Source organism: Nicotiana tabacum, chromosome 10 (genome assembly GCF_000715075.1).
Source record: "Nicotiana tabacum cultivar K326 chromosome 10, ASM71507v2, whole genome shotgun sequence".
Classification (NCBI taxonomy): domain Eukaryota; kingdom Viridiplantae; phylum Streptophyta; class Magnoliopsida; order Solanales; family Solanaceae; genus Nicotiana; species Nicotiana tabacum.
In genome coordinates, this window is record NC_134089.1 from 45,125,757 (window position 1) to 45,152,901 (window position 27,145).

A 27,145-nucleotide genomic window follows, 5' to 3' on the forward strand; every position below is an offset into this window, starting at 1 on the left:
GACAAACATGACAGTTACTAGAACTAGAATTAGACAACAATGTCTTTATTGTAGGTATCTTCTTAAGAACTGAATGAGGGACATAACCAAGCCTTTGATGCCACAATATTATTGAGGAAGCAGACTGATCAGTGGTCATACAGGTGGAAATGATAGGTGCAACAGGATTTGAAGGATTGAGGATATAGAGTCCATCCTTGAGGCTACCAATCCCCCTTACCTTGACACTAAAGAGGTCCTGAAAGATACAAAAATCAGGATAAAAAGAGACTATACAATTTAGCTCCTTGGTATATCTGGACATGTATAGCAGATTGTACTTGAACTTAGGCACATAAAGCACATCATGTAGAGTTTGATTGTTAGACAAAGCATATGACCTTGAATGAGTGATCTGAGTACTTTGTCCATTTGGTAAATGGACTGAAGTAGACTTGGAATGAGTAGGCTTAGGACAAGACAACAGATCTAAGGAAGAAATTATGTGATTTGAAGCACCAGTGTCAATGGTCCAATTAATTTGGTTAGTGATTGAATTACCTACCATATTGGCCATATCTACTGGTGTTTGTTCTTCTGCGGGTCCTTTTTCCTTGCTCAACATTCTGAGTATCTGTTGGTATGGCTCGGGTGTGAAGATTGGAGCTGCTGCATTGATCATTCCTTTTATCATATCAATTCCATCCGTTCCTGTTTGTTTATTCTCCTTCATTACACTCACATTATGTGCTGTAGGTGTGTAGTTGTCATTAGATCCTCTTCTTTTGTTATTGAACTTGAAACTATGTGGATACCCTACCAACTTATAGCAAGTTTCTCTTGTGTGTCCTTTCATTTTACAATAATCACAAAATAGATTTGTGTTCCTTTTAAACTTCACATTTGAGTTGTTTGTCGATAATAAGAGCTGCTTTCAGTATTCATAGGTCCACTTCTTAGAATTCTGCTCTGTACACCATATTCACTAATCAGCTTTTGATTTATTCTTGAACAATTATTGAATATACTTGATCGAGTGAAGGTGTTGGTTACATCATTAGTATTTGACTCCTCTGAGGTGCATAAGTATCATTTAATCCCATTAAGAACTTCATAAGCTTCTGTTGGCGAAGAAACTCAACAAATGTTTTAGATTTCTCACAGTCACATGGTTCAGGTATTATTGACTCATATTCATCCCAAAGATCATTGAGGTTAGAGAAATAGACAAATACATTAGAACTCCCATGTGTTAGGCAGCTGATTTTCCTATTTATATGATATACCTTAGTAGCATTAATCTTGTCAAAACGATCCTTAAGTGCTTTCCAAACCTTCTGTGCATTTGAAGAATACACAATTCCCTTCTTGAGTTCCTTAGCCACAACACTTTGAATCCATGACTGCACTATGGTATTGCAACGATCCCACTGCCTTAATTGAAAGACATTCTTCTCGTACTACTCTCTAGTAAAAGTTCCATCAACAAATCCAAGTTTATTTTTCACAAGGACTAACATCTCCATAGATTGCCTCCATTCCGAGTAATTTTCAGTTCCAATTAACAATTGAGGAACAAGTGACATACCCGGTGTATCTGAAGGATGAACATATAGCGGATCATTACAATCAATCTGTTGATTGTGTGCATGTGATGATCCAACTGTGATTTGAGGTGAATCAATCGTCATTTCAACGGAAAATTGGCAGAAAGAAACAAATGTGAGGAAAAAATTAAAAACTGAAAGAAGAAGAGATCAAGAACAGGTGAAGTAGAAGAGAAATGTAGGGAGTTGATCTGGTGAAATACTCGTTTCTCAGTCGCGAAGAATCATGGCTCTGATACCATGTTAAAATCTAGCCCTAGGTTCCGCCATTGATGGGCTCGAGCAAGAGAAGGAATAGAGAGAGAGAGAGAGAGAGAGAGAGTTAGAGAGAAGGAAAGAAACTGGAAAATGAAGAAACTGTTTCTTCTGTTAATTGCTTAGCTGTAAATGAACTGTACACCCCTTATTATACTAACTAACATAACTAATCACCTACTAACTTCCTTAATTAATCACGTTCTAGAATAGCACTACATAAATACATAAATACATAAATGTACAACTATTTACAACTTCTAATTTCTAACACCTTCGATAGTATAAAACAAGAGTATTACTATAAACTCTTAAGAATAGTTGAACATCAAAATTAGTGTTAAAATTGACTGAGTAATACACACCATTATAAAATAGTAAAGGACAAACTAATACTACTCAGTCATTATTAATCCTGACAAAATGTGTTGAACTTAAATAACCTAGTGATCCCCATAATATTGTAACAAGGTCTCCTGCTTTCCACGGTAAAGGGACAAAAAGAAGAGAGGAAACATTCGAACTAAGGAATATGGAACTGGAAATGGGATAATTCTCTGGCTTTCACATCATATAGACATAAAGTGTAAATATTAAATGGGAGTCCGAGAATCCTAGAGAGGAAAAAAAAATGATACAAATAAAAAAAAGGATGCCCTATTATCAGTCAAAATATATGAAACGACAAACATTAGCTTCCACCATGCACATTTTTTAACTTTTTTCTGTTTTGCTTAGTCCTTGTTACAAACTATAAGCTCGTCGTTTGTCCCCAGAAGTTTTAGTTCTATTTCTCCGATAATAAATTCTAATTTTGTCCCTCTGTGATACTGCTATTCTAATAATTCGGTCATTCTGTAATTCTGTTTTGGAGCTGATAAACTAAGAGCTCTTTTTACTTATTATTATATATATGTTTTGTTTAAGTGGAGAAAATGTGCAACACATACTCTTTCGAATATTAATTAACTGGTAAAGAAATGGAATTTTTTGAAGAGATGATTAAGATATAACTATGTTACTTATAACAAGAATATACAAATGTGCTTAAACTTGGCATATAAAAATTCCTTTTTTATATGTTAGAAATAGAAATCTCTCACGTAAATAGAATACGAATCCTCCTAGAGGATAAATATGGATCGATAAAATAGGTAAGTTATCAGTGTATTTTGTGTTGTAACAAGATACATGTCTTATTTTCATGTTACTAAATCTCACTTATTATGAAATATTATTAGCAGTTTTCTTTTTTGTCATCTTATTAGTGTTGAAAGTTAAAACTTTTTAATAATTTTGCAAAATATGATATTCCCGCTTGTTTTAGAATTTTGCATTTTCGCCTTTGTACAAAATGTGTTTCCTTTTTCTATTAGAAAACGACTGAATAATTTGAAGTGTTGATGTATATAATTCTCCATATATAGCTTAGTTAATAAACAACTTGGAGAAACCATATATAGTGCCACCGAACCTTTTCCCATCGTCCAATTGCATGATTAAAATTCATTTAAGGGATATTCATGTCCCTATTGTCATTAAATTGAAAGGGAGTGACCACCACCCTAGCTGGCCACCAAATATATACCCAAATAATTCCTCTATATAAGGATCTTCCTATAGCCAAACAATTCAAGAGAAACCACTGAACATTTTGAGTTTCCAAAGTTTGTGGATACCTTTTCCCTTCCCTTTTTCCTTTCGAAAAATGGCTCCTTCCATTTCCATTGATTCCAATACAAACATGAATTCAGAAACAGAAAACAAGAACAAGGTCATAGTGAAAACTCTGTACAAGGCATTAGCTTGTACATGTGGTGACAGTAAAAACGTACTGGGGTCTAATATTTGCTCATCTATTGCCGATGATTTAGAATGGTGGTTTCATGGACCACAGAATTGTCATTATATGATGAAAATGCTCACTGGAGAATTGTCAAATCAGAATTGTTTCAAGTTTGAGCCAAGAAGTGTTGATGCAATTGATGATGATCGTGTGATTGTTGAAGGATGGGAAGGTGCAAAGACTTATTGGGTACATGTTTGGACATTGAAAGATGGTGTTATTACTCAGTTTAGGGAGTATTTCAATACTTGGCTTACTGTGACTGAATTGAGGCCTACGGAATGGGTAAGATCCTCCACCACGCTGTGGCAGAGCCACCCTCGAGACCTCGCGAAACGGTCATTACCGGGGCTTATGCTAGCCATTTGACGCTGGTGAATGGAACGAGGAAAAACAAATTACTCATATGCGGAATTTACACTAGATCACATTATCTAATTATGGTTAAGTGATAAAGAAATATATGTAAAAAGACGCATTGGACTGTTGATTATTGATGGTAACACTAAATGTGGTAAGTTTTTTACATGGTGAATGCATGTTTTATGTAGTATAGCCCATTAAGGAAAAAGAAGCCAACGAGTGTTTCCTATTCCCCTTACCTAAATGTGAAAAATGGAAAAGTAAGAAGTTTGGTTGTATATCCAACTGATTATAAAACGAAATATTGTACGTATGAATTGTTGGTTAAACATGTTATACTGATCATAGTTTCATGGTAGGAAACACTATAACAAATGAGGTTTTCCGTGGAGACTCTACGTGGCAACTCCTTTAGTCGCCATTAGGGGTATACATGGACCGGGTTGGTTCGGTTTTTATCAAAACCAAACCAACTATATCGGTTTGGATTGGTTCGGTTTTGTCAGGTTTTTCGGGTTTTCGGGTTTTTTTTGTTACATGAATATTATTTCAATCTTACTTTGTTAAAATTATAGATAAAGCTTTGATAAGTGAATATATGTTTAGTAAATATGGAAAAATCGACAAACATATGATCTATTAAAATATTCTAATGGGAGAATTTTTTTAATAACATGTGATAGTTATTTTCTTAGTCGTCTAACAATAATTTTTCGTTAATTACGCTTTCAAAATTAATACATGAGAGGATCCAAAATATTTCTACATTTTCTAAAGAAAATTCACTATAAAGTCTTAAAATATAAATAAAATTTATATATTTATATGTCGGTTTGGTTCGGGTTATTTTACTCAATACCAAACCAAGTCAAACCAAACCTAGTCGGATTTTTTAATCGGTTTGGTTTGGTTTTTCGGTTTGGTGCGGTTTTTCGATTCGGTTTGAACACCCCTAGTCGCCATAAAAAGTAAGATTCAACTTAAACAAGTTTCCAAAAAAAAGTGATAGTCTTAACGGCGACTCATGCAGCCACCATGGAAGTATCATTTTAGAGGCGATTATACTTAAGTTGCCACGAATATTTATTAAATTTGTTCTTCCCCGCAAATAATAAAATTTGTTTAAAGTCGTCATAGAAAGTAATTTTTGGCGGTGATCAATCACCTTACGGATTGCCATAAATAGGTTTTACAGGTCACCATAAATAAAATTAAAATTCTAGGCAGCTGTAATTAAAGCTGAAACTAGTTGAATGTTAACTTGATACTGAATTAATTCTCAAGTCAAGCAACTGGTCGATCGAGGTCTATCATTTGGCTCAATGTGATACTAATTGCCTTGGTCCAATATGAAATACAAGGGTCCTTACTCCTTATCCGAATAATTTCTATAAGGCAACAAAATAACGAGCATAATGCAATACAAAGGGATTGTTAAAACTTAATACACGTGTATTATTATCTTGGATTATAAATATGGTCTTTCATTTGGTTCAATGTATTGGGGATTGGATATACAGTGTATCAACTAATCATGTGTTTAGTTTAGGGCCTGATTAACTTTTGTTTCTATAAGTGTCAAGTCGTAACATTTTCCTCTTCATAGTCTCACCCATTACACATTCGGACTGAATCAGCTTTGGATAATCACTTACATAAATATGGTCTACCATTGCACTTTCTACATAAAGAAAGTCTAGAAAATAATCATAATAATGTCCTTGTTTCATGTCTCTGTTTCAAGAGTACTTTGGGAATTGAAGTTCTAGTTCTGCAAATATTAGCATCCATCAAACTGTAATAGATATATGCCAGTAGAGACCTGAACTGATACAAGATTAGAGATAGTGGTGTGACAAGATTAGACAAAAGGGGTTGCTCTGATGGTATATAGTGGTGTGACCATTCAAGAAGTGATACATATGGTTATGAAACAGCTATGTTATAAGATTTCATGAACACTCGTGGAAATGGGGAATTAACTCAGCTGATATTTGTTACAAGTATATTTGCTTATTGAAAATTAAAGGAAGATGTATCCTTCAACGAAAAACTTAATAAGGACTTTCTCATCAACTCCCCGCCACAAAAAATGCATAATGGCTCATTGGTTGACTAGGAATAACTGTCCAAAATCAAAATCAATGCTCTTTAAGAAGTTTAGCACAAGTGAGTAAGATGAAAAAAGATTAACAAGGTGGAGAAGACTAATGCACCTCATAAGTAATTCCCTCAGCTTTTTGTAGAGAATCAGTAATACCATATGAATCCAATGTTCGATCCTTCTCTAGTTGGATTTTCTAGCATTTCTAGACAAATCATAGATCGTTAAAGAGTAGAAGTCATTGCTGTAAAACTACTAAAATGAGCACTGATAACATTTCTGACCACAACCTACCAAACTTTTATATATATGTTCTGTTGGACACCACTTTGCAGTTAAGATTCATCCAATTCACTTAAAAACAGTAACTAGAGGTGATCCTGCTTCTTAAGTTAGTATTGTTATATAATTTACAACACTATCCCTTTGATAGGAAAAAGATCGCAAGATAATAAAGGAGGGAACATATAAAGAGCAAGTTCCCTCAACTTTCAATTAAGTAGTGCAATGCATTGGGCTTAGTATATCTAAGTTCTTCAGATGATTTTTTTCTAACTTCTGCAGTTATAACCAGGTCCTTTAATCAGTTCAAAGAAGTTGTACAGATGAATTTGCAACTCTCTGGCCTTGAACGATTTTATTTTTTATAGTTGTGGTGTATAGGCTAGCTTGTGCGTACGTCAATCAATCCATGGAATAGCTAGCACTAGCACAAGCACTGGGCAACTCTGTTACCAATATATAGTTAGATGGAACGAATTCACCTAGCATCGGTTGCTGGATTGGAATCTCGGTTCCAAAAGTTTTCACTCTTACTCCCTGGACTTAAATCTGAGAAAAACTTGTACTTTTATGGATGAAATTCCCGTGAATAAGGCTGTGGACTTCTGTGAACTGTGAGAGTTGGGATTTTTTAACCAGTCAGATGTCACGGTTCTGAGAATCTTGACTCGCACAAACTCTTATAAGAAAGATGACCAAAAATTGCATGGCAATTGGCAAAAGGTCTTAGACTCATCCATGCTAGTTGTCAGTGATCAAGTCTGTCCTTCGCGTTTCATCTTTAAAGCAGCTTATGCTGAGAGAGATGACATTACAATTGGCTGTCAAAATTTACTCAGCTGGAACTTTTTTGCAAGTATATGCACTTGTCCTTGTTGTACATATATCACCGAGAAATTATAGTCAAGTTCTGATTCTCTGATTAATAAGATTACTTGCTTGGTGATAATAACACTTATTAATAAAAAATGACATGTATTCATTTGTGAAGTACAAATTTGAACGAGATAAATCTCATTGAGCTATGAGTACTCGACAACCTTGCCAAAGTTTTAAGTCAAATCGAGGTAAAGTTTTAATAGAAATGGAACTCAAGATCAGCACGAATAATCAAGTAAATATATAAAGCTCGGCTAGATAAGATAAACAAGCTAAATCTTTTTAATAAGGAATAACAAGAGTCAATAATTAGCAGTTGCATCTTGCGAAAAGATATAAAAGACCAAATAAATGAGAAGACATCTTTTTAACAGTATGACTAGTAAACACTATCATACTGAACAATGTACCCAAGGTTTAGTCTGCAATCTGAGCAGAAGATATGGCATAGGCATGAGAGTGCTATCAAAGTAATATCAACTAGCAAGCAAGTCGTCACACTGCTCAAACCATTTATTCACGATTCGAAGAATACTTCAAGTACATGATGAGGTTCAGATTGATATTGATGATATTGTAGAGGAGACCCAAGAAGAAGTAAACCCATTTAGGGAACTCATTATTGGCATACCAAAACCGATAATGCAAAAGGCTAAGGTACTCTTGCCAAAGCATCCACCTCCTTACCTTCAAAAGGCTTGCTAAGCAACAACAACAATAAAAATAACAAATCTAGTATGTTCCCATTAGGCGGGGTCTGGGAAGAGTAGTCTGTACACAAACCTTATCCCTACCTAATGTAGGTAGAGAGGATGTTTCAAAAGCCTTGCTAAGCAAAATGGTAACAATCATTTCAAGAAGGTTATTCAAATGATGAAAGTTCTCTCTATCAATGTGCCATTGGTAGAAGCTTTGGAATAAATGCCTGGTTATTATGCCAAATTTATGAAATATCTTGTGACTAAGAAGAGGTCAATGGATCAAGTGAGTGCAATTATTCATTCCATGGCTCCTAAGTTGGAGGATCCCGGTGCTTTCATGATTCCTTGTACTTTTGGAATTGCCGATTTATCCAAAGCTCCTTGTGATCTTGGGGGCAGTATCAATTTGATGCCCTACTCGCTATTCAAAACTTTGGGAATTGGGAAACTAAGATCCACATTTTGAGGTTGCAAATGGTCGATCGTAACATGAAGAGACCATTGGGAGTGATTGACGATGTCTTGGTCCGAGTTGATAAGTTTATCCTTCCGGCGAACATCCTATCCTAGATTGTGAGTGTAAGGCCCCGGAAAATTTCGCTAAGCAATTTAAGATTTCGTGGTGCCAGGTAGGCTAATTATAATATTTTACGTGCTATTAACATAATGGACATCAATTGGATTTAGTAAATAAGTGTATAAGTCATATAATCAGTAAGGTGGGGTCTAATGGGAGGCCTAAATCTAAGTCAAGTTAGAAAATTACATAATGGACTAAAATTAAAAATGAATTCGCACAAGTCCCCACTTTGGACGAGCATATATAAATATATATAATGTGTTATGTGATGAACAACCTATCAAATGAAAGATCTTCGAGTATAGTTTCTAACGCTTCAAACCGTTCGTCATTTGGACATTCCTAGATAAAGTTATGATCAAATTACCAAAGGATGGATTTGCAATCGATTTCGCGATCCTAAAACGACTCCGCGGACCGCATACGCATCGCATAGTGAAGTAGAGTCGGGAAAAATATTATGCTATTGCATATTGATTATTCTGTCGATTATGCTATAGCATAATGATTATACTGCAAGTCTGCTACCCATATATCGATTATGCTATAGCATAATTGCACCACATAATTGACTTCGGGGGCCATTTTTGAAAATTTTCATATCCCAACCCAATTTGATAAATAAGCTTTGGGGCTTCATTTGGGGATCTTTTATACTAAATCTAGAGAGATGTGAGAGCATTTTAGAGAGAGAAGGAGGAAACCTAACATTATAACCATTCAATCTTTCATCAATCTTCAAGAATCAAGGAAATCAATCACAAGATCTTTATCTAAGAGGTAAGGTTCTATACACTAGACTTTAATTTCGAGTTTTGGGTATAACATGGGTTATTGAGGTATGATTCTTGAGTATAATAGAATTATGTATACATGCATGTACAAATTAGATTTGTGGGAAGATTGTTGAACACAAATAAGTAAAGATTGGGTTGGGGAATGACGGAAGTCTTATAGAAGAGCTTTGAAATCAAGATGCACAACTAGTGTTTAATAAAATGCTCATATGAGCTGAAACCATGAATATTTCCCTAATTTGTGTTCGATTTTATTATGTCTCAAAGTAAATTGTGATTACTAGAATTTCCGGAACGTTGTAGTAACTTAAGAAAAACTTAAATAAGGTATGTTGGCTAAACTTTCTCTCTTAGAATCGAATTCCATAAATATTTTCATAAGTTCAAGCATGGTTCGCTCAAAGTTCATAAATCTTATATTCCGGGTTATTACCCATAAACATGACTATTCCGAAATGAGCAATATATATATATATATATATATATATATATATATATATATATATATATATATATATATATATTCTAAGTATGGGTTACGTATTAAAATGTTACGGCTTTGAGTCGTGTTAAATAAAGCTAGTATGCCAAATGGTGTGAGAAAACTCGATATGATTGATACTCCTAATTGCTCTTATGTGTACCAAATATATTTGATTGATTGTGTCTAGTAGTTGATAATCTATAAAGATGTTTGAAATGAATTAAATGAATTTGGGAAATAGAGTGTAGCCAACGTGCCGAGAACTTGAGTTATAATTGTGTCTGGTGATGCCTATGACATGAGAAAATGTAAAACAGATTATGAAATGAGCATTGACTCTACTTTATATAAATGACATCAAAAATAAAGTGGACTAAAGTCTTTGTACTCAATTTATGCCTATAAGTGGATGTTCGAGATACTGTTTTGCCTTATAAGTACATCCAATGTGATCCGAGTTATTACGTACTCCGATAATGAAATTGTATATTGTCGTGATTGGAGAAGAGTAATTCAAGAATAATTGGTGTAATTGTTTGTTTATGACTTTGATGTATGTTTCTATTGTGGTTTGGTGTGTCCCCTCCTTTTGGAAGAATCCTTTGTGTTTAAAGTTCCATTGTTAATGAACTTGAGGTGTATGATTTCTGAAATACTCTATATGCCCATGATTCATAACTTCTCCCGTGTGTACTTAATATCTTGGATTGAAAGGTTTGTGATAATAATATGAAATGTGGGGAAAGAACTCGAATTATGAAATACGACCAAGTGCCAAGTATGATGTAATGATTGTGGCCCCAAGTGCCGATGAATTGATATGTGTGATATACACTTGAAAGGAGATGATTGATGGAAAAAAGGAAATGTCTTGAGTGAGACGGCCTAGTCGATCGGGTCGAGATCGGACGCCATGCCGCACACATGGTGGTACTGTGCTAATATTGAAACTGAAAAGTGACAATGAAATTGTGATTGAGGTACATGTCTCAAATGAGATAACCTAGCCGATCGGGTCGTGATCGGACTCCGTGCGAGAAAATGGTGGTATTGTGGATGATATTGAAACGAGAATTGAGATTATGAAAAAATTTCTCCAAGGGAGATGACCTAGCCGGTCGGGTCGTAATCGGACTCCGTGCTAAGATTCACGGTGGTATATGTATATATATAGATTGGCACAAAAATTGTGATTGAAATTGGGAGTTGGTTATGATGTGCATATTGAGAACAATGGTATTGTGAACAATGTATTGTGAATTGTGGTGAATCGGTATTAAATATCTTCTATCCAATAATAACATTGTCTTCATATCCCGAGTTTCATTTTCACCATATGAACTTTCGTATATTGAAAAATTATTATGTTTAACTTGGCCTTTGGATATCATTGATTGTTACTTGTTGTTTACATGGTTGTCTTTCCTTATATTGGCATTCTATTTTGAAAGAGGACTTTTAGCTATTCATTCTAGTACTATTCGATAGTACTAACGACCTTTTTACCGGGGGCGCTACATCTTTAAATGTATGTAGGTGGTTCCATAGCAGATAGTGTTGGTCACAGCTAGTGGCACATCCTCTTTTCAGCCGACTTGGTGAGCCCCACTTCATTTTGGGGTCCTGTATCATTTGTTATCATGTATTCTGTATTTTGAGGTATAGCCGGAGCCTTGTTGCAGGCATTTTCACATTATTCTTCAGTTGTATTTAGAGGCTCCGTAGACAGGTTATGGGTGGTATTTGTGTTATGCCCCACAATATTACATACCGCAGTATTATATTACGATGATGTTACATCTTGCAGTATTATATTACGATGATGTCACACCTTGCAGTATTATATTGCGATGATGTTACGCCTTGCAGTATTACATTACGATGATGTTACGCTTCACAGTATTAAATTATGACGATGTTGCACCCTGTAGTATTGTATGTTGAATTTGTCGTAAGGTAATTGAAATCAGTCCAATGAAAAGTTTATTTGGAGATTATAAGGATTATACTATTTCAAACAAGCGATAAGTAAATTAATGAAGGTGAGAGGGTAAGCAAATCGAAGAAAATGAATTCCGTTAAAATTTGGTATTTTGGGATAAAATACGGCCCGAGCTAAAATACCCGGTATTTATGAACTAGTACCATACAAGGTACTACATGGCCATGATAGTGAGATGTATAAGGTATGTCAAAAGTAGTAGTATTTTAAGTAATTTGAGATAATTCCTAATTATGGGGATAATTGATTAATGATAGGGATAATTGTGGTATTAAAAAGGATTATGTGGATAAGGACATTTTATTGGAGTTGCCACATGGCATTAAGCGAAGCCAAAGTGACAAAATGTCTATGATGAGTCAAAAAGGCATAAAGATGCCTTGGTTACATGTATCCTTTGGATAATTAAGAGAATTGGACATAAGTTGCCTAATTAGGTTTCTTAATTGAGTACAATTTAAGAGATATGACTAGAAACATTCTTATTTTGGTTTCTTTTGATAATATTACTTGCAAAGATCCAACAACATTGGATATTCTTTCGTACAAAGCTTTCTTTCTCTAGGGGATTGTTATGAACCCTTATAACACTACGGTAACTGGATTTTGTGATTCTAAAGGAGTACAGTGCAATCTTTCTGAAGAATATTATACGAATATTCCCCTACTTCGATCCGCCGTTATGCGTTATCGCAATCAATGATCTTAGAAGAATTGTTAAGAGAATCGACTCAGGTATGTTAAGGCTATCCCTTATTTCTTTTGGCATGATCTATACATCACAAATGAAATGAGCAAATGCACAATTTCCATAAATGACTATGTTCATAGAAATACTAGAGGTTTCTATATTCTTGATTACCCATGTGAATTATTATTATATCTTCTGTTCATGGGTCTCAAAAAATACGTATTTGATAAAGTTTATCCGAAAGGCATAGTGATTTTTATGGCATATCGAGAAAATCTTATTAACGTATTTCTTATGCATTTCATGCATTTATACATGTACATTGACCCATGACCAGATGGCGTTATATATGCGTATATATGTATATTATATGTATATGGAATATGGAAAAAGGTTACGTCGTTATATACGCACCACCACCTGATCAGCTAGTATACGTTGATTATTTTCCCACAGTAGTCGAGATGATATGATGGGATGCCCTTAGAGGCTTGATAATATTATGAACACATGTACTTATGCACGACATGACATTCATATGCATATGCATGATACTATAAGTATTTCATGATTTACAGAGTTATCCAGACTTACAGGTTGAGTTTATTTCTTCCATGTCTGTTATGTACTTATTTATGTGCCTTACATACTCAGTACATTATTCCTACTGACGTTCCTTTTGCTTGGGGACACTGCGTTTCATGCCCGCTGGTCTCGATAGACAGGTCGAGAGCCCTCCAAGTGGGCTATCAGCTCACCTGTAATGACCCGATCGGTCGTTTTGAGCTCCGACGCGTCATTCAGCAGTTTGAGGCCATGAGCAGCTTCATCTCAGGTATATTGACTTGAGTGTATGGTCAGAATTAAAATTCAGGAAGTTTGGAGTCAAATCTAAATGGAAATTCTCATTTTGAAAGCTTAAAATTGAAGAAATGAACTAGGATTGGAATTTTGAGTAAAAGATCTCGGAATTGGGATCCGAAGGTTCCAGCAGGTTCGTATGATGATTTTGTACTTGGGCGTATGCCCGGATCGGGTTTTGGATAACCCGGGAGCGTTTTGGCGCCTATTGTGGAAGATAGCATTTTAGAAGAAATTGCATCAGTTTGGCTTAAAATGCATTTCAGTGTTATTGATGTCCGTTTGGAATTCCGAGACTGGGAGTAGCTCCGTATGGTGATTCTGTATTTGGGAGCGCGATCGGAAGTGAATTCGGAGGTCCGTAGGTCATTTTGGAGCCGTTTGGCTAAATATAGAAATTTGAAGGTTTTTGAGAAAATTCGACCGGAAGTGAAAATTTTGATATCGGGGTCGGAATGCGATTCCGAAAGTTGGGGCAAGTCCGTAATGTCGAATGTGACTTGTGTGCAAAATTTGAAGTCATTCCTGAATGATTTTGGTAAGGTTTGAGACACTTAGTCTCTTTTAAGGAAGCTTAAGTTGGAAAAGTCAACCAGATATTGACTTATGTGTTAGAGCGCTCGAAATGCGAATTTTATGGTTCGGATAGCTTTGTTAGGTGATTTGGGACTTAGGAGTGTGTCCGGAATATTTTTGTGATGACCGGTGTAGAATTAAGCTTGAATCGGCAAAGTTAGTATTTTGGCGAATTCCGGTTGATAGGTAAGATTTTGATCCGAGGCTCGGAATGAAATTTCGAGAGTTGTTGTAGCTTCGTTATGTCATTTTAGACTTGTCTGCAAAATTTGAGATCATTCCGACTAGTTTTGACGCGTTTCGACATCGGATGTGAAAATTTGAAGTTTCAAAGTTCATAGTCTTGAATCTGTGGTGAATTTAGTATTTTTGCGTTGTTTTTGGTGATTCGAAGGAACAACTAAGTTTGTGTCATATTATGGGACTTGTTAGTATACTTTGTTGGGATCCCATGAGGCTCGGACAAATTTTGGAAGAGTTTTTGGAAGATTTTTGCCGTTTTGAGCATAAATGTAATGATCTAAAGGTTCATTTTTAGTTCTAGAGATCCAAATTTGATTCCGAGACTTCCAGAATTTTGATAATGAATTATAGGACTGATCTTGAAATTTTGGTCTAATTTCATCAAGTCGCGATTAGGGTTTTGATGCGAAACATGAGTAATTGTTTAACGAGCGAAATGGATATCTCACTGGGAAAATGAGCTCCGAATTGAGTTTCGATTGAAGGGTTGTGTTCATATTATTATTTGTGACTCAAAGGAACAAGAATCGTCTAATTCCGAGTTTGTATGATTGAGTTAGAGCCATTTTAGTGAAAAATGGTTGTGCTGCAATTTAAATTGGCTGCTGGTGCATTTTTTAGCAGCAGTGAACAGTAACCCACGCGCGAACAGTACCGCGCGGGTGAACAGTAATTGCGAAAAATCTGGGCAGTGAGTTTATATCCGATTTTGGGTCATTTTTCCACCATTTTCAGTCATTTTGAGAGCTTTTGGACGGGGATTGAAGGGAGTTTCAACTGAGATCGATTGGAGATAAGTTTTATGAGTTAAATACATGATTTTATTGAAGAATCATCCTTGAAATCCATGAAAACATAGCCAAATTATAAGAAATTAGGGTTTGAGATTGAAGTTCTAAAATGAAGATTTGAGGGGTCATTTGAACTCCGATTTTGGTAAATTTTATATGTACGGACTCGTGACGAGATGAGAAATCCGGTGATGTGACTTTCGTAATTTTTCGAGAAGTGGGCCCGGGGCTCGGGTTTTGCAAATTTCGTGATTTTCGATATTTTTTGAGTCTTTTCGATTGAGTTATATTCCCTTAGCCTATTGTAATATCTTCCTTGTGGTTTTGGCAAGATTCGACGCGCGAGGAGGTCGATTCGAAAGGAAAGGGCATCGCAGAGTAGACTTTTGGCCGTTTTGAGGTGAGTAATAGATGTAAATGATGTTCTGAGGGTTTGAAACCCCGTACTTTCACATCGTAACGCTATATTGAGGCGTGACACGCACTCCATGGCGAGTGCGGGGTCGGATACTATTGGGGATTGTGACTTGGTCCATCCCGTGTGATGTTTATACTATACTGGTGATTGATACACATACTTCATTGATATTACGTGGCTTGATGCCATGTTTGGGGCCTTGTGCCGATTTGTAAAATCCTTCGAGGATTGATATTACTGCTTAGCATGATTTGCATATCATTTAATTTCAGTCCAAGGTTTTAAATGCTGTTTTGCAAACTCAGCCATAATTCTAAGTGTTGAAAACTTAAATGATATTTTTAAATGTATTCCGGACTGGGAACTTCTGTTTTGTAAATTGCCCAAGGGGCTTATTATATTATTTTCTGGACTGATTATAAAGTGACTTGAAACAGTGGTAACAATGACATTGTGTGATATACTTGAAACAGTGGTAACAATGACACTGTGTGATATACTTGAAACAGTGGTAACAATGACACTGTGTGATATACTTGAAATAGTGGTAACAATGACACTGGATGATATACTTGAACAGTGGTAATAATGGCACTGTATGATATAAATTGGTCAGGTAACAATGGCTGACCGGTCAGGTAACAATGACTGACCAAGATATTGCGCTTGGGCTGTAGGAGCCCCTCCGGAGTCTGTACACACCCCCAGTGAGCGCCGTCGACGATAAATAAATATGGATGGCTCGGGCTGCACGCCGCAGTGGGTACTGGAATGTACCATCATATGCATTGCATTACATTCATGTATTTCTATTTATACTGTTGTTTAGCTGCTCAGTTCCATATGTTGCTGTATATTTGGATTTTAGCTTACTTTGTGTATTTACTGGATTTTCTTATCTTCGGACTGTAGTTACTTTTATTACTCACTGGGTCGGAGTACTCACTTTACTCCCTGCACCTTGTGTGCAGATCCAGGGCAGTCTCAGGCTCAGTAGATCCAGTTGATCAGCAGATCCAGCTTCTGGGAGTATCGAGGTAGCTGCACGGCGTTCGCAGCCATTGATCTTCTCCCTCCTATCCTATCTCTTTATTTCCGCATTATCAGACTTTGGATATACCATGTATTAGGATGATATTCTGTATTCTAGAGGCTCAGATTCGTGACACCGGGTCCTAGTGAGATTATATTGTGTATTTTGTTAAGTTCTTCAGTACTTTAATCTTGCTTAATTGATATTTCTTTCCGCTATTTTTGATAAATTGGTTAAGTGTTGAATAATGGCCGGGCTTGCCTAGTAGTGTGCTGGGCGCCATCACGACCGAAATTTGGGTCGTGACATCAGCGAAAGATGTTGGTGCGCTCCATTTGCTTCGGAGTTGCTTGTTTGGTTAGTATGATTTAGATGTGTATTGTTTGCCATAATGGGACTCTGTCCCAACCTTTATGAAAATTATGTGTTCTTAGAGGCTTATAGACAGATGTCATGTAAATAAAAGATTGTATGGCCCTGTCGGCCTATATTCAGTGTACGATTTGTAATTTTGGCCTTATAGGCTCGTATGTCTTACGTATAAATTGGTATTATATGTTATATTCTACCTATTTTGTGGTAGCCTCTCAGGCTCAGTTATCTATGATAGTATGATACGAAAAAATATGTTATGTTGGTACTCGGTTGAGTAAGGTACTGGGTTCCCTTCGCGGTCCATCGGTTTGGGTCGTATCAAAAGTGGTATCAGAGCAGTGTTGTCCAGGAGTCTACAAGCCGTATCTAGTAGAGTCTTGTTTATGGGTGTGTCGTGCACCACACTTATAAGCAGGAGGGTACATGGAATTTAAGACTGTCACTCTTTATTCTTACTCTAGATCGTGTGGTAGAGCTCACTTATAAGAATCTAATTTCCAAACTTCTATTTTATTCGTAATAAGACGATGTCTACGTTCAAAAAGATGATCGATAAGAGATATAGCTGTGGAAGTGTTGAATTAGAGGAACTCGATTTTGCATCTTGCCTATGATGAGTAAATGCGGGGTCTTCAGCAGATCATGCGTGTACTAGAAGGTGCACGGTTCTTGATAAGGAGTTTTTAGGAAATAATACTTATCCACTCTTACGGTAAAAAGGAATAACAGAATCGAAAGTTAGACACAAGTTGCAGCATGTAAAAAAGCAAGATGAAGAACGGTACAAGGTACCTAATTAATAAATATTATCATTATTTACCATTCAGGAAGGAATATATAAGCATTTTGAATTACCTTTAACAGTAATAGATGTATGTACAATCAGCCACACCTATCTCAGTTATGCCCTATGGGAGCTAACGGATATGTTTTAAGAAAAGGACGGGATATCAGGATCCGGCTGGGGTTAGAGTAACCCAAAATGAGGAATGGATCGTTTGCGTTAGTTGACATTTCTGAAGGATATTACAAAGGCGCCAATAGATTTCCTGGTGAGACACCCAGGTGGTGCACTCTAGAATATTCCAATTAGATGAGAATACTAGCGTGATATAAAAAATTTCCAAAGATAGGCACTGAAAGCCTGGACGGGATAAATATTACCTTAGTGTGAATCTCATCCCTAGTAGAGCGAGGGGGTTAAGAAAACCGAAGAGCCGATGAATGAAGCAAGGAGAGCTAAAAGAGAAAGAATATCTTATTGAAAGTTTTAGAATAAAGTGATAGGCATAAATGTTAGCGGGAAATAAGAAAAGAGTTAATGAACATTATGAGTAAGATATGATACATGGATAACGACGGTAGGTCAAAAAGATGACAGTATTACAGAATCTATAGTCAAATGAAGAAAGAGACGAGGGGTGATGGGTCTTAAGACAACAAAAGAATGTAGGCCATACAGTTATGTCCTCATTTCAAGAAATAAGTTTGCGAATCTAACGTGATTAACAAAAGGGAAAGTTAGACCCTAGAGTAATGGAAATCAATATGGACTGGTGAACAAGATAAACTAAATATGAGAATAGATAAATTAGGAACTGAGTGATTTGATAATAGTCAGCATGATGGGAATTTCATATTGTGTTCTGGCAGTAATAGAATGGACAATAGAAGAAGATCCATGACGAATTCAGAGGATGGTCATTCAGGAAAACGCTTCCCTAAGGCAAGCAATGTGAGCAAAGTTAAGCTTAAGGGAGTATATGTGCCAGTTACACTAAGTGCCACTATTGCGAGTGAGGAATTTTGTTATCCTTGGTACATAAGGATTACCGCAAGGTGAGTAAGGGTCATTGATGATGCGAAAGGATGCTAAAGATGGAGAGGAAAAATATCTATAGGCAGGTCATCGTAACTCTGAGTCTAAGTACTCCTCTAAAGGGGAGGAATATGGAATTATAAAGGAAGAATGCGATTAAAATGAAAAATGAATAAGATGGAACTTATCCAAAATCCTACAGATACGCTACAATTTCGGAATATTGTGCAAGAACGACGTCAAGGAGAGGAAGTAAAGGTTCCTACCCGAGCTGTTATTAATAAAGAAGGAGTCAGTGTGAGATGTAAGTTAAGACAAAGGAAATAACCCAAGAAAGATTACGCAGAATATTTATATGAGAATGGGCCAATGAGTAGTTAGTAATTGATCCGGAAGAGCCTAGTTATGGCTAAACAGGAGGTTACAGAAGTAGATCGTATAAGATAAACATAGTAAAACCCAACATGGAGAATTCAGCCTCGCAGTAATGTCATTGTAATACTTGAGATATATTCAAATAGGAGTCGGGGTAGTTAAAAGTACTGTATGAGTATTACGAAGATAAAAGAAAGTGCCACTGGGAAGGCACCCAAAATATCAGTTCAGAAGCAACCCTACAAGCACAAAGACACGGAGGTAAGCAACTACGGTTGATTATAGGAAAGGAAGGACATCATAAAAGTCCGTAATAATCTCATAGATTTACGAGAATCAAGGGTTCTCCCTAAGTACTACAATGAAAGACTAGATGGGGAGATAAGGAAGAAGGCTTCAACCTAAGCACAACGACCTAAAAAGGAAATGGTCATATATCAACAGTCTCGTAACAATGTTGTAAGCACTCCAAAGGAAAGTGGCACCTACCGTGGCTAATGAGCGGGAAGTAAAATTAAAAGTAATACTTGAGATCGTAAGAGTTGTATGAAAACTCTGACAAATATGGGCACTAAGATAAGCTAAGTATGGATGCAACAAGGGGGCAAAAAGACCAGGAAAAGTAATAGCTTACTTTAAAGAAAGCTGAGAAGGCTAATGAACGGGAATGGTCATATAGCAACAGTCTCGTAACAATGTTGTAAGCACTCCAAAGGAAAGTGGCACCTACCGTGGCTAATGAGCGGGAAGTAAAATTAAAAGTAATACTTGAGATCGTAAGAGTTGTATGAAAACTCTGACAAATATGGGCACTAAGATAAGCTAAGTATGGATGCAACAAGGGGGCAAAAAGACCAGGAAAAGTAATAGCTTACATTTAAAGAAAGCTGAGAAGGAAGGGAAAGAATAATTCGATTAATAATCCAGAGTTAGTTACATTATGAACGCACTTAAGAGTTTGGAGTTTTATATGTTGACAATCATACAGACATAGAAGACTCCGATATAAGTTAAAAAGAAATAATTGAGCCCAGGGCATAGAGAAATGATTGAGTCGTTAGAAGATTGTATCATGGATATTACATAACGACCATGAAAGGCTAAAGTAATAACTAATACCAGGAGCCACAAATCGGAAGATAGCTTAAGCCTACATAAGTTGACTAGAGGAAAGACGAAACTAAGGAGACACATCAACTAAGTAAATCAGGAGTTTGATTATTGGACCCACGAAATTATGAACATCGTGATTAAGAACATTGCAGGATCACTCTTAATATCAGAGATACAAAAGAAAAAGTACAACAACCATATTCTATAACGGCCCTACGATAAAACGAGTTGGAAAAGTACCAGCCTCATAAGGAGTCAGTACAGATCTCCCACCGGATAGTGTATGCACCAGAGGTGCAAGTATTATAATAGAGCTTCAAGTTATGGACGTGAATTATACTTATGTGGAAAGGTGTTCATAAAAGAGATAGAAGGTATGATGCAATATTTTAAGGTTGTAAAGTAAAGGTGAACAACGTACAAAATACTCAAATCCAGAAGGTTGTGAATAGTCCATACTTCGAATAAAAAGCTAAAAGTGCGGAGATTCAATATCAAGGAATGATAGCAGCATCGTCAGTAGAATACTTCCCAGCCTATATTTTCTAAGTACCGAAAGGTCTAATTAGAGAGTGAAAGAAGAGTTAGAGGAGATGCAGTGTCTTGCTTGGTGTTCTAGAAAATGCATGGGAATTAATCGCAAGCTAAAATATGATAGAACGACAAGGTTTTAGAAAGACAAGAGTATGGATAAGAAAAAGGCAAGTGAAAAGGTGACGAAAGTGGATAAGTCCTCGGGGATTAAGCCTGTGAAAACAAAGGAGCTGATAGTTCCTCTAAGTCATAGAAAGCTCAATATCGCCTGAATGGACTCAAAGGAATTTATGACTAATAGCATTTAGAAGAAATGGAATGCTACCCTGGTAATAAAATAATAATGTAATTGTGATAGATAAAGGATGACGTTTGGGCCTTTGATTGAGTAATGATCTAACAAAGAAAAGAAAGGGATCTCATGAATTGGACATGATTAAAATACCCACACAAGGTGAATCACATTGGGATGCTGTGAGATACGGTTATGGAAGCATGGCATCGCCCCCAGGTGGATCAGTCTAATTACTTCAAATGATCCTCGATGCAATGTGAGCCCAAGTGACTACGTAAGAGGTTTCAGGTTATCAGTGGCAGAATGTATATCAATATTGAGGTGAATCAACAATGAACGGATACAAGTTACAAAGTATGACATGAGATTAGGCCATCATTCTTAAGATGAACGGTAACAAAGAAGCATTAAAGGACTGAGATTTATACCTATAGGATAAGCAACAAAAGTAACCTAGAGTTTGGTGGTATACCTCAATAACGATAAATTGAAGTACGAATTATGGTAGAGTATGACCTACCTTGATACAGTCAAGTCATATGAATGGATAAACGAGTCTATGAAATAAGGTATAGCAATATTCGTAAGTTCAACAAAGTACCGAGCGAAGAACTTTAGTACACCTATAGATGCCCAAAGAGGCATCCTATTAAGCCTTGTATATGTTTATAAAGTAAGGCCTATAGATTGGCTAAAAGCTGGAGGAAAAAGGAGAGAAGAGTTACATAGGCACACTGACAAGGTCAGTATCATAGAGGTTGCATGGTAGGAGGTAGCAATATTTACGAGATTGGAAGGAATTCGATCATAAGTCATGGCGTGGGAAAGAAGCCTAAAGGGGGGAATGCCCTGGCCTTTGGATTTATTCAACGAACAACTACCTAAATGGCAAGGAGAGTATTAAGGTATTCACATGAGCTATAAGTTATAAAAATGATAAAAGCATCAGTCAACATTCGAGGACGAATGTTCCAAAGGAGGGAATGATGTTACGCCCCGCAATATTACATTAATATTACGTCCCGTAGTATTATATTACGATGATGTTACACCCTGCAGTATTATATTACGATGATGTCATGCCTTGTAATTTATATTACGATGAAGTTACGCCATGCAGTATTACATTACGATGATGTCACGCTTCGCAGTATTAAATTACAACGATGTTGCACCTTGTAGTATTGTACGTTGAATTTGTCATAAGGTAATGAAATTAGTCCAATGAAAAGTTTATTTGGAGATTATAAGGATTATGCTATTTCAAACAAGTGATAAGTAAATTCGTGAAGGTGAGAGTGTAAGTAAATCGAAGGAAATGAATTCCGTTGAAATTTGGTATTTTAGGATAAAATACGGCCCGAACTAAAATAGCTGATATTTATGGACTAGTACCATACAAGGTACCATATGGCCATGATAGTGAGGTGTATAAGATATGTCAAAAGTAGTAGTATTTTAAGTAATTTGAGATAATTCCTAATTACGGGGATAAATGATTAATGGTAGGGATAATTGTGGTATTCAAAAGGATTATGTGGATAAGGACATTTTATTGGAGTTGCCACATCGCATTAAGCCAAGACAAAGTGGCAAAATGTCCGTGATGAGTCAAAAAGATATAAGGATGCCTTGGTTACACGTATCATTTGGATAATTAAGAGAATTGGACATAAGTTACCTAATTTGGTTTCTTACTTGAATACAATTTAAAAGATATGACCAGCAACATTCTTATTTTGGTTACTTATTGATAACATTACTTGCAAAGATCAAATAACATTGGATACTCTTTTGTATGGAACTTTCTTTCTCAAAGGGATTGTTATGAACCCTTATAATACTACGGTAACGGGATTTTGCGATTCTAATGGAGTACAGTATAATCTTTCTATAGAATATCATATGAATATTCCCCTACTTCGATTTGCCTTTACACGTTATTGCAATCAACAGTGTTAGAGGAATTGTTATGAGAATTATCTCAAGTATGTTAAGGCTATCCCTTATTTCTTTTGGCATGATCTATACTTCACAAATGAAACGAGCAAATGCACAATTTCTATAAATGACTCTATTCATAGAAATACTAGGGGTGTCTATATTCTTGATTATCCATGTGAATTATTATTATATCTTATATTCATAGGTCTCAAAAAAAAATTTGATAAAGTTTATTCGAAAGACATATTGATTTTTATGGCATACTGAGAAAATCTTATTAACGTATTTCTTATGTATTTCATGCATTTATACATGTACATTGACTCATGACCAGATGACATTATATACATGTATATGTGTATATTATATGTATATGGGATATAGGAAAAGGTTACGGCGTTATATATGCACCACCACCTGATCAGCTGGTATTCGTTGATGATTTGCGCACAGTGGCCGAGATGATATGATGGGTTGACCTAAGAGGATTGATAATGTTATGAACACTTGTACTTGTGCACGACATGACATTCATACGCATATGCATGACACTATAAGTATTTCATGATTTTACAGAGTTATCCAGACTTACAGGTTGAGGCATTTACTCTATATTTCTTCTATGTCTGTTATGTACTTATTTATGTGCCTTACATACTCGGTACATTATTCGTACTAACATCCTTTTTGCTTGGGGGTGCTTCATTTCATGCCCGCAGGTCTCGATAGACAGGTCGAGAGCCCTCCAAGTAGGTTATCAGCTCAGTGAAAGATGTTGGTGCGCTCCATTTGCTTCGGAGTTTCTTGTTTGGTTAGTATGATTTAGATGTGTATTGTTTAGTATGACGGGACTCTGTCCCGACCTTTATGAAGATTATGTGTTCTTAGAGGCTTGTAGACAGATGTCATGTACGTAAAAGATTGTGTGGCCTTGTCGAACTATATTCAGTCTACGCGTTGTTATTTTGGCCTTATAAGCTCGTATGTCTTACATATAAATTGGTATTATGTGTTATATTCTACCTATTTCGTAGCAACCTTTCCGACTCAGTTATCTATGATAGTATGATACGAAAAGATATGTTATGTAGGTACTCGGTTGAGTAAGGTACTAGGTTCCTGTCACGGTCTATCGGTTTGGGTCGTGACAGTTTGATAATGGGGAATTGAATTAGAAATATTGGTATTTGGAAAAGATGTATAAAACTTGTAATATCTTGAAAATTATGAACGAAGTTGCTAATGAAAATGAGATGGAAGTCGGTAATGATATATTTTTAGAATCTGATGAATGGAGTACATTTCCTCTTTATTCAAAAACGAATTTGGGTAGTATGAAACCTAACACGCTTGCTTAGTTGGGTTTACTCGGTTGAGCGCCGGTCGCGGTCCTCGATTTTTGGGGCATGATAGTGAGGTTGATTATGAAGTGACTATCATTCTTGGGAGGTCTTTCCTTGCTATGATTAAGGCTCTTTGTGATGTGGAAGCCGGAGAACTCACTTTCCGGGTTGGTGATGAATAAAATTCCATGTGTGCAAGTCTATGCTTCAACAAAATATCAATGAAGTTTATTCTTTTGTGCACTTGTGACCGATGTAATTATTGATGACACAAGTACTATAATTAATGTTGGTATGTTGGAAGCCATCTTGCTCAACTTTGATGATAATTAGAATGATGGTGTCTTGAATGAGTGAACTCTTTGCAAGGAATGGGGTCTTACAACTATGCACCCCGGGAGGTATTTTTGGAGCTTGAGAATAGGAAGACTCCTCCTACAAAGCCTTCTATTGAAAAGTTGTCTTCTTTGGTGTTAAAACCATTGCCACCTCACCTTTGGTATGAATTTCATGGCCCTTGTTCTACTTTACTAGTTATTCTTTCCCTTTGTTTGACTAGTGCAAGTTGATTCTACATTGGCGGTATTGAAAAAGATGAAGAAAGCTATTGGGTGGACTTTGATGGACATTTGGGGTAAAAGCCTCGCATTTTCCATGCATAAGATAAAGTTGGATGATGGTGCCAAAATGTTCATTGATCATCATAGAAGTTTCAATGAAGCTATGCAAGAGCTGGTCTAAAAGGAGATTATCAAGTTATTGGATGTCGGGGTTGTGTACCCCATTTCCAATAGTACATGTACTTCTTTGGTTCAATGTGTCCCAAAGAAGGAGGGCATGAAAGTTGATACCATTAATAAGAATGAGTTGATTCCTACAAGAACAGTCACCGGTTGGAGAGTTTATATGTACTATCATAAGATCAACAAAGTTACAAGGAAGGATAACTTTCCTCTTCCTTTCATAGATCAAATGCTTGATAAATTTGACGGTCATGCTTTCTATTATTTTCTTGATGGGTACTCAGGCTACAACTAAATTCTTATTGCTCCGGAAGATCAAGAGAAAATAAATTTTACATGTCCATATGGTACTTTTGTTTTCACACAAATGCCTTTTAGTTTATGCAATGCACTGGCAACTTTTTAACGGTGTATGATTGCTATTTTTACGGACATGGCGGATGACTATATTAAGGTCTTCATGGATGACTTTTCGGTAGTTAAAGATTCTTTTGATGATTGTCTTACTAATTTGGACAAAGTGTTGGATATATGTAAGGAAACAAATTTGGTACTTAATTGAGAAAAATAATATTTCATGGTTAAGGCATTGTCCTTGGCCATAATATTTCAAAGAATGGTATTGAATTGGACAAGGGGAATATTGAAGTCATTTCTAAGCTTCCACCCCCACCTCGGTGAAGGGTGTGTGGAGTTTCTTGGGCCATAAGGGTTTTTACCGGCGATTTATCAAAGATTTCTCTAAAGTGGTGAACCCGTTGTGCAAGCTCCTTGAGAAGGATGCTAAATTTTATTTCAATGATAATTGTATGAGAGATTTTGAATAATTTAAATTCAAGTTGACAACTACTCCTATCATTACATCTCCAAAATGGATTTTGCCGTTTGAGCTCATATGAGATGTAACGGTTAGGGCTATTTTGGGCAACGGGTTAACAAAAGTTTTTCATCCGGTTTACTATGATAGTAAGACCATGAATAACTCCCAAATTAATGATACTGCTATAGAGGAAGAGCTAGTTGCTATTGAGAAGTCTCGCCCCTACTTGATGGGTGCTGAAGATATTATTCACACAGATCATGCGACACTTCACTATCTTATGAGAAAAAAAGAATCTAAAGCTCGGTTGATGAGATGAGTTCTTTGGTTGAAAGATTTTTGTATTGACATCCAAGAAGAAAAGGGAAGTAAAAATCAAGGGACAGACTACTTGTCTCGTTTGGAGGAGGAAGGGAGGCCACATGATGGCCTTGAAATCAATGGCTCTTTACTCGATGAGCAACTTTTGGCACTTTCAATTAAAGAGGTACCATGGTTGGTAGATTTGGATTTTTGTTTGTGAGTGGTATCATTCCAGATGGGTTCTCTTCAAACAAAAGAAAGAAGCTCAAGAGGGATAAACCATACCTTTTTCAGATTCACACGGATGGGGTGATTCAGAGGTGTGTGGCGGAGGAACAACAAGGTGATATTCTTGAGGCTTGTCATTCTTCTCTATATGGCAGTCATCATGGTGGAGCGAGAACAATGGCTAAAGTCCTATGTTGTGGTTTCTATTGGCCTACTCTCTACAAAGATGCAAATGAGATGGTGAAAAGATGTGACGAATATCAATGGGTGGTGGAATTTCAAAGAAATATGAGATGCCCCTTACAACCATCTTGGAGATTGATATTTATGATGCTTGGGGTATTGACTTTATGTGCCCTTTTATGGTCTCTTCTAGAAACATCTACGTTTTGGTCGCGGTGGATTATGTGACAAAATGGGTTGAGGCCGTTGCTTTACCCAATAATGAGACTATAAGTGTGGTGACTTTTTTTGAAGAGAAATATTTTTATAATATTTGGCACTCCGCGAGCAATCATAAGTGTTGAGGGTCATATCTTTGCAATAAGGCCTTTGACACTTCACTTGGCAAGTATAGTATTACTTACAAAGTGACAACTCCTTATCACCCACAAGCTAGTGGTCAAGTGGAAGTCTCCAATCGGGAGATAAAGAATATTTTATCTAAGACGGTGAATGCAAATCAGACAGATTGGTCTAAGAATCTTGATGATTCTTTATGGTCATACAGGATGGATTATAAAACACATATCGGAATGTCC

The 27,145-nt window shown here is 36.3% G+C and overlaps 1 protein-coding gene across 1 annotated transcript; it reads left to right on the top strand.

Annotated features, from left to right (window-relative positions):
* Nucleotides 1-3,472: 3,472 nt before the first annotated feature.
* Nucleotides 3,473-4,379, top strand: LOC107793229 (wound-induced protein 1-like). Its single transcript, XM_016615533.2, has one exon. It carries the CDS (start codon nt 3,550-3,552, stop codon nt 4,054-4,056), a length of 507 nt encoding a protein of 168 aa, XP_016471019.1. The 5' UTR covers nt 3,473-3,549; the 3' UTR covers nt 4,057-4,379.
* The last annotated feature ends 22,766 nt before the right edge of the window (nt 4,380-27,145 follow it).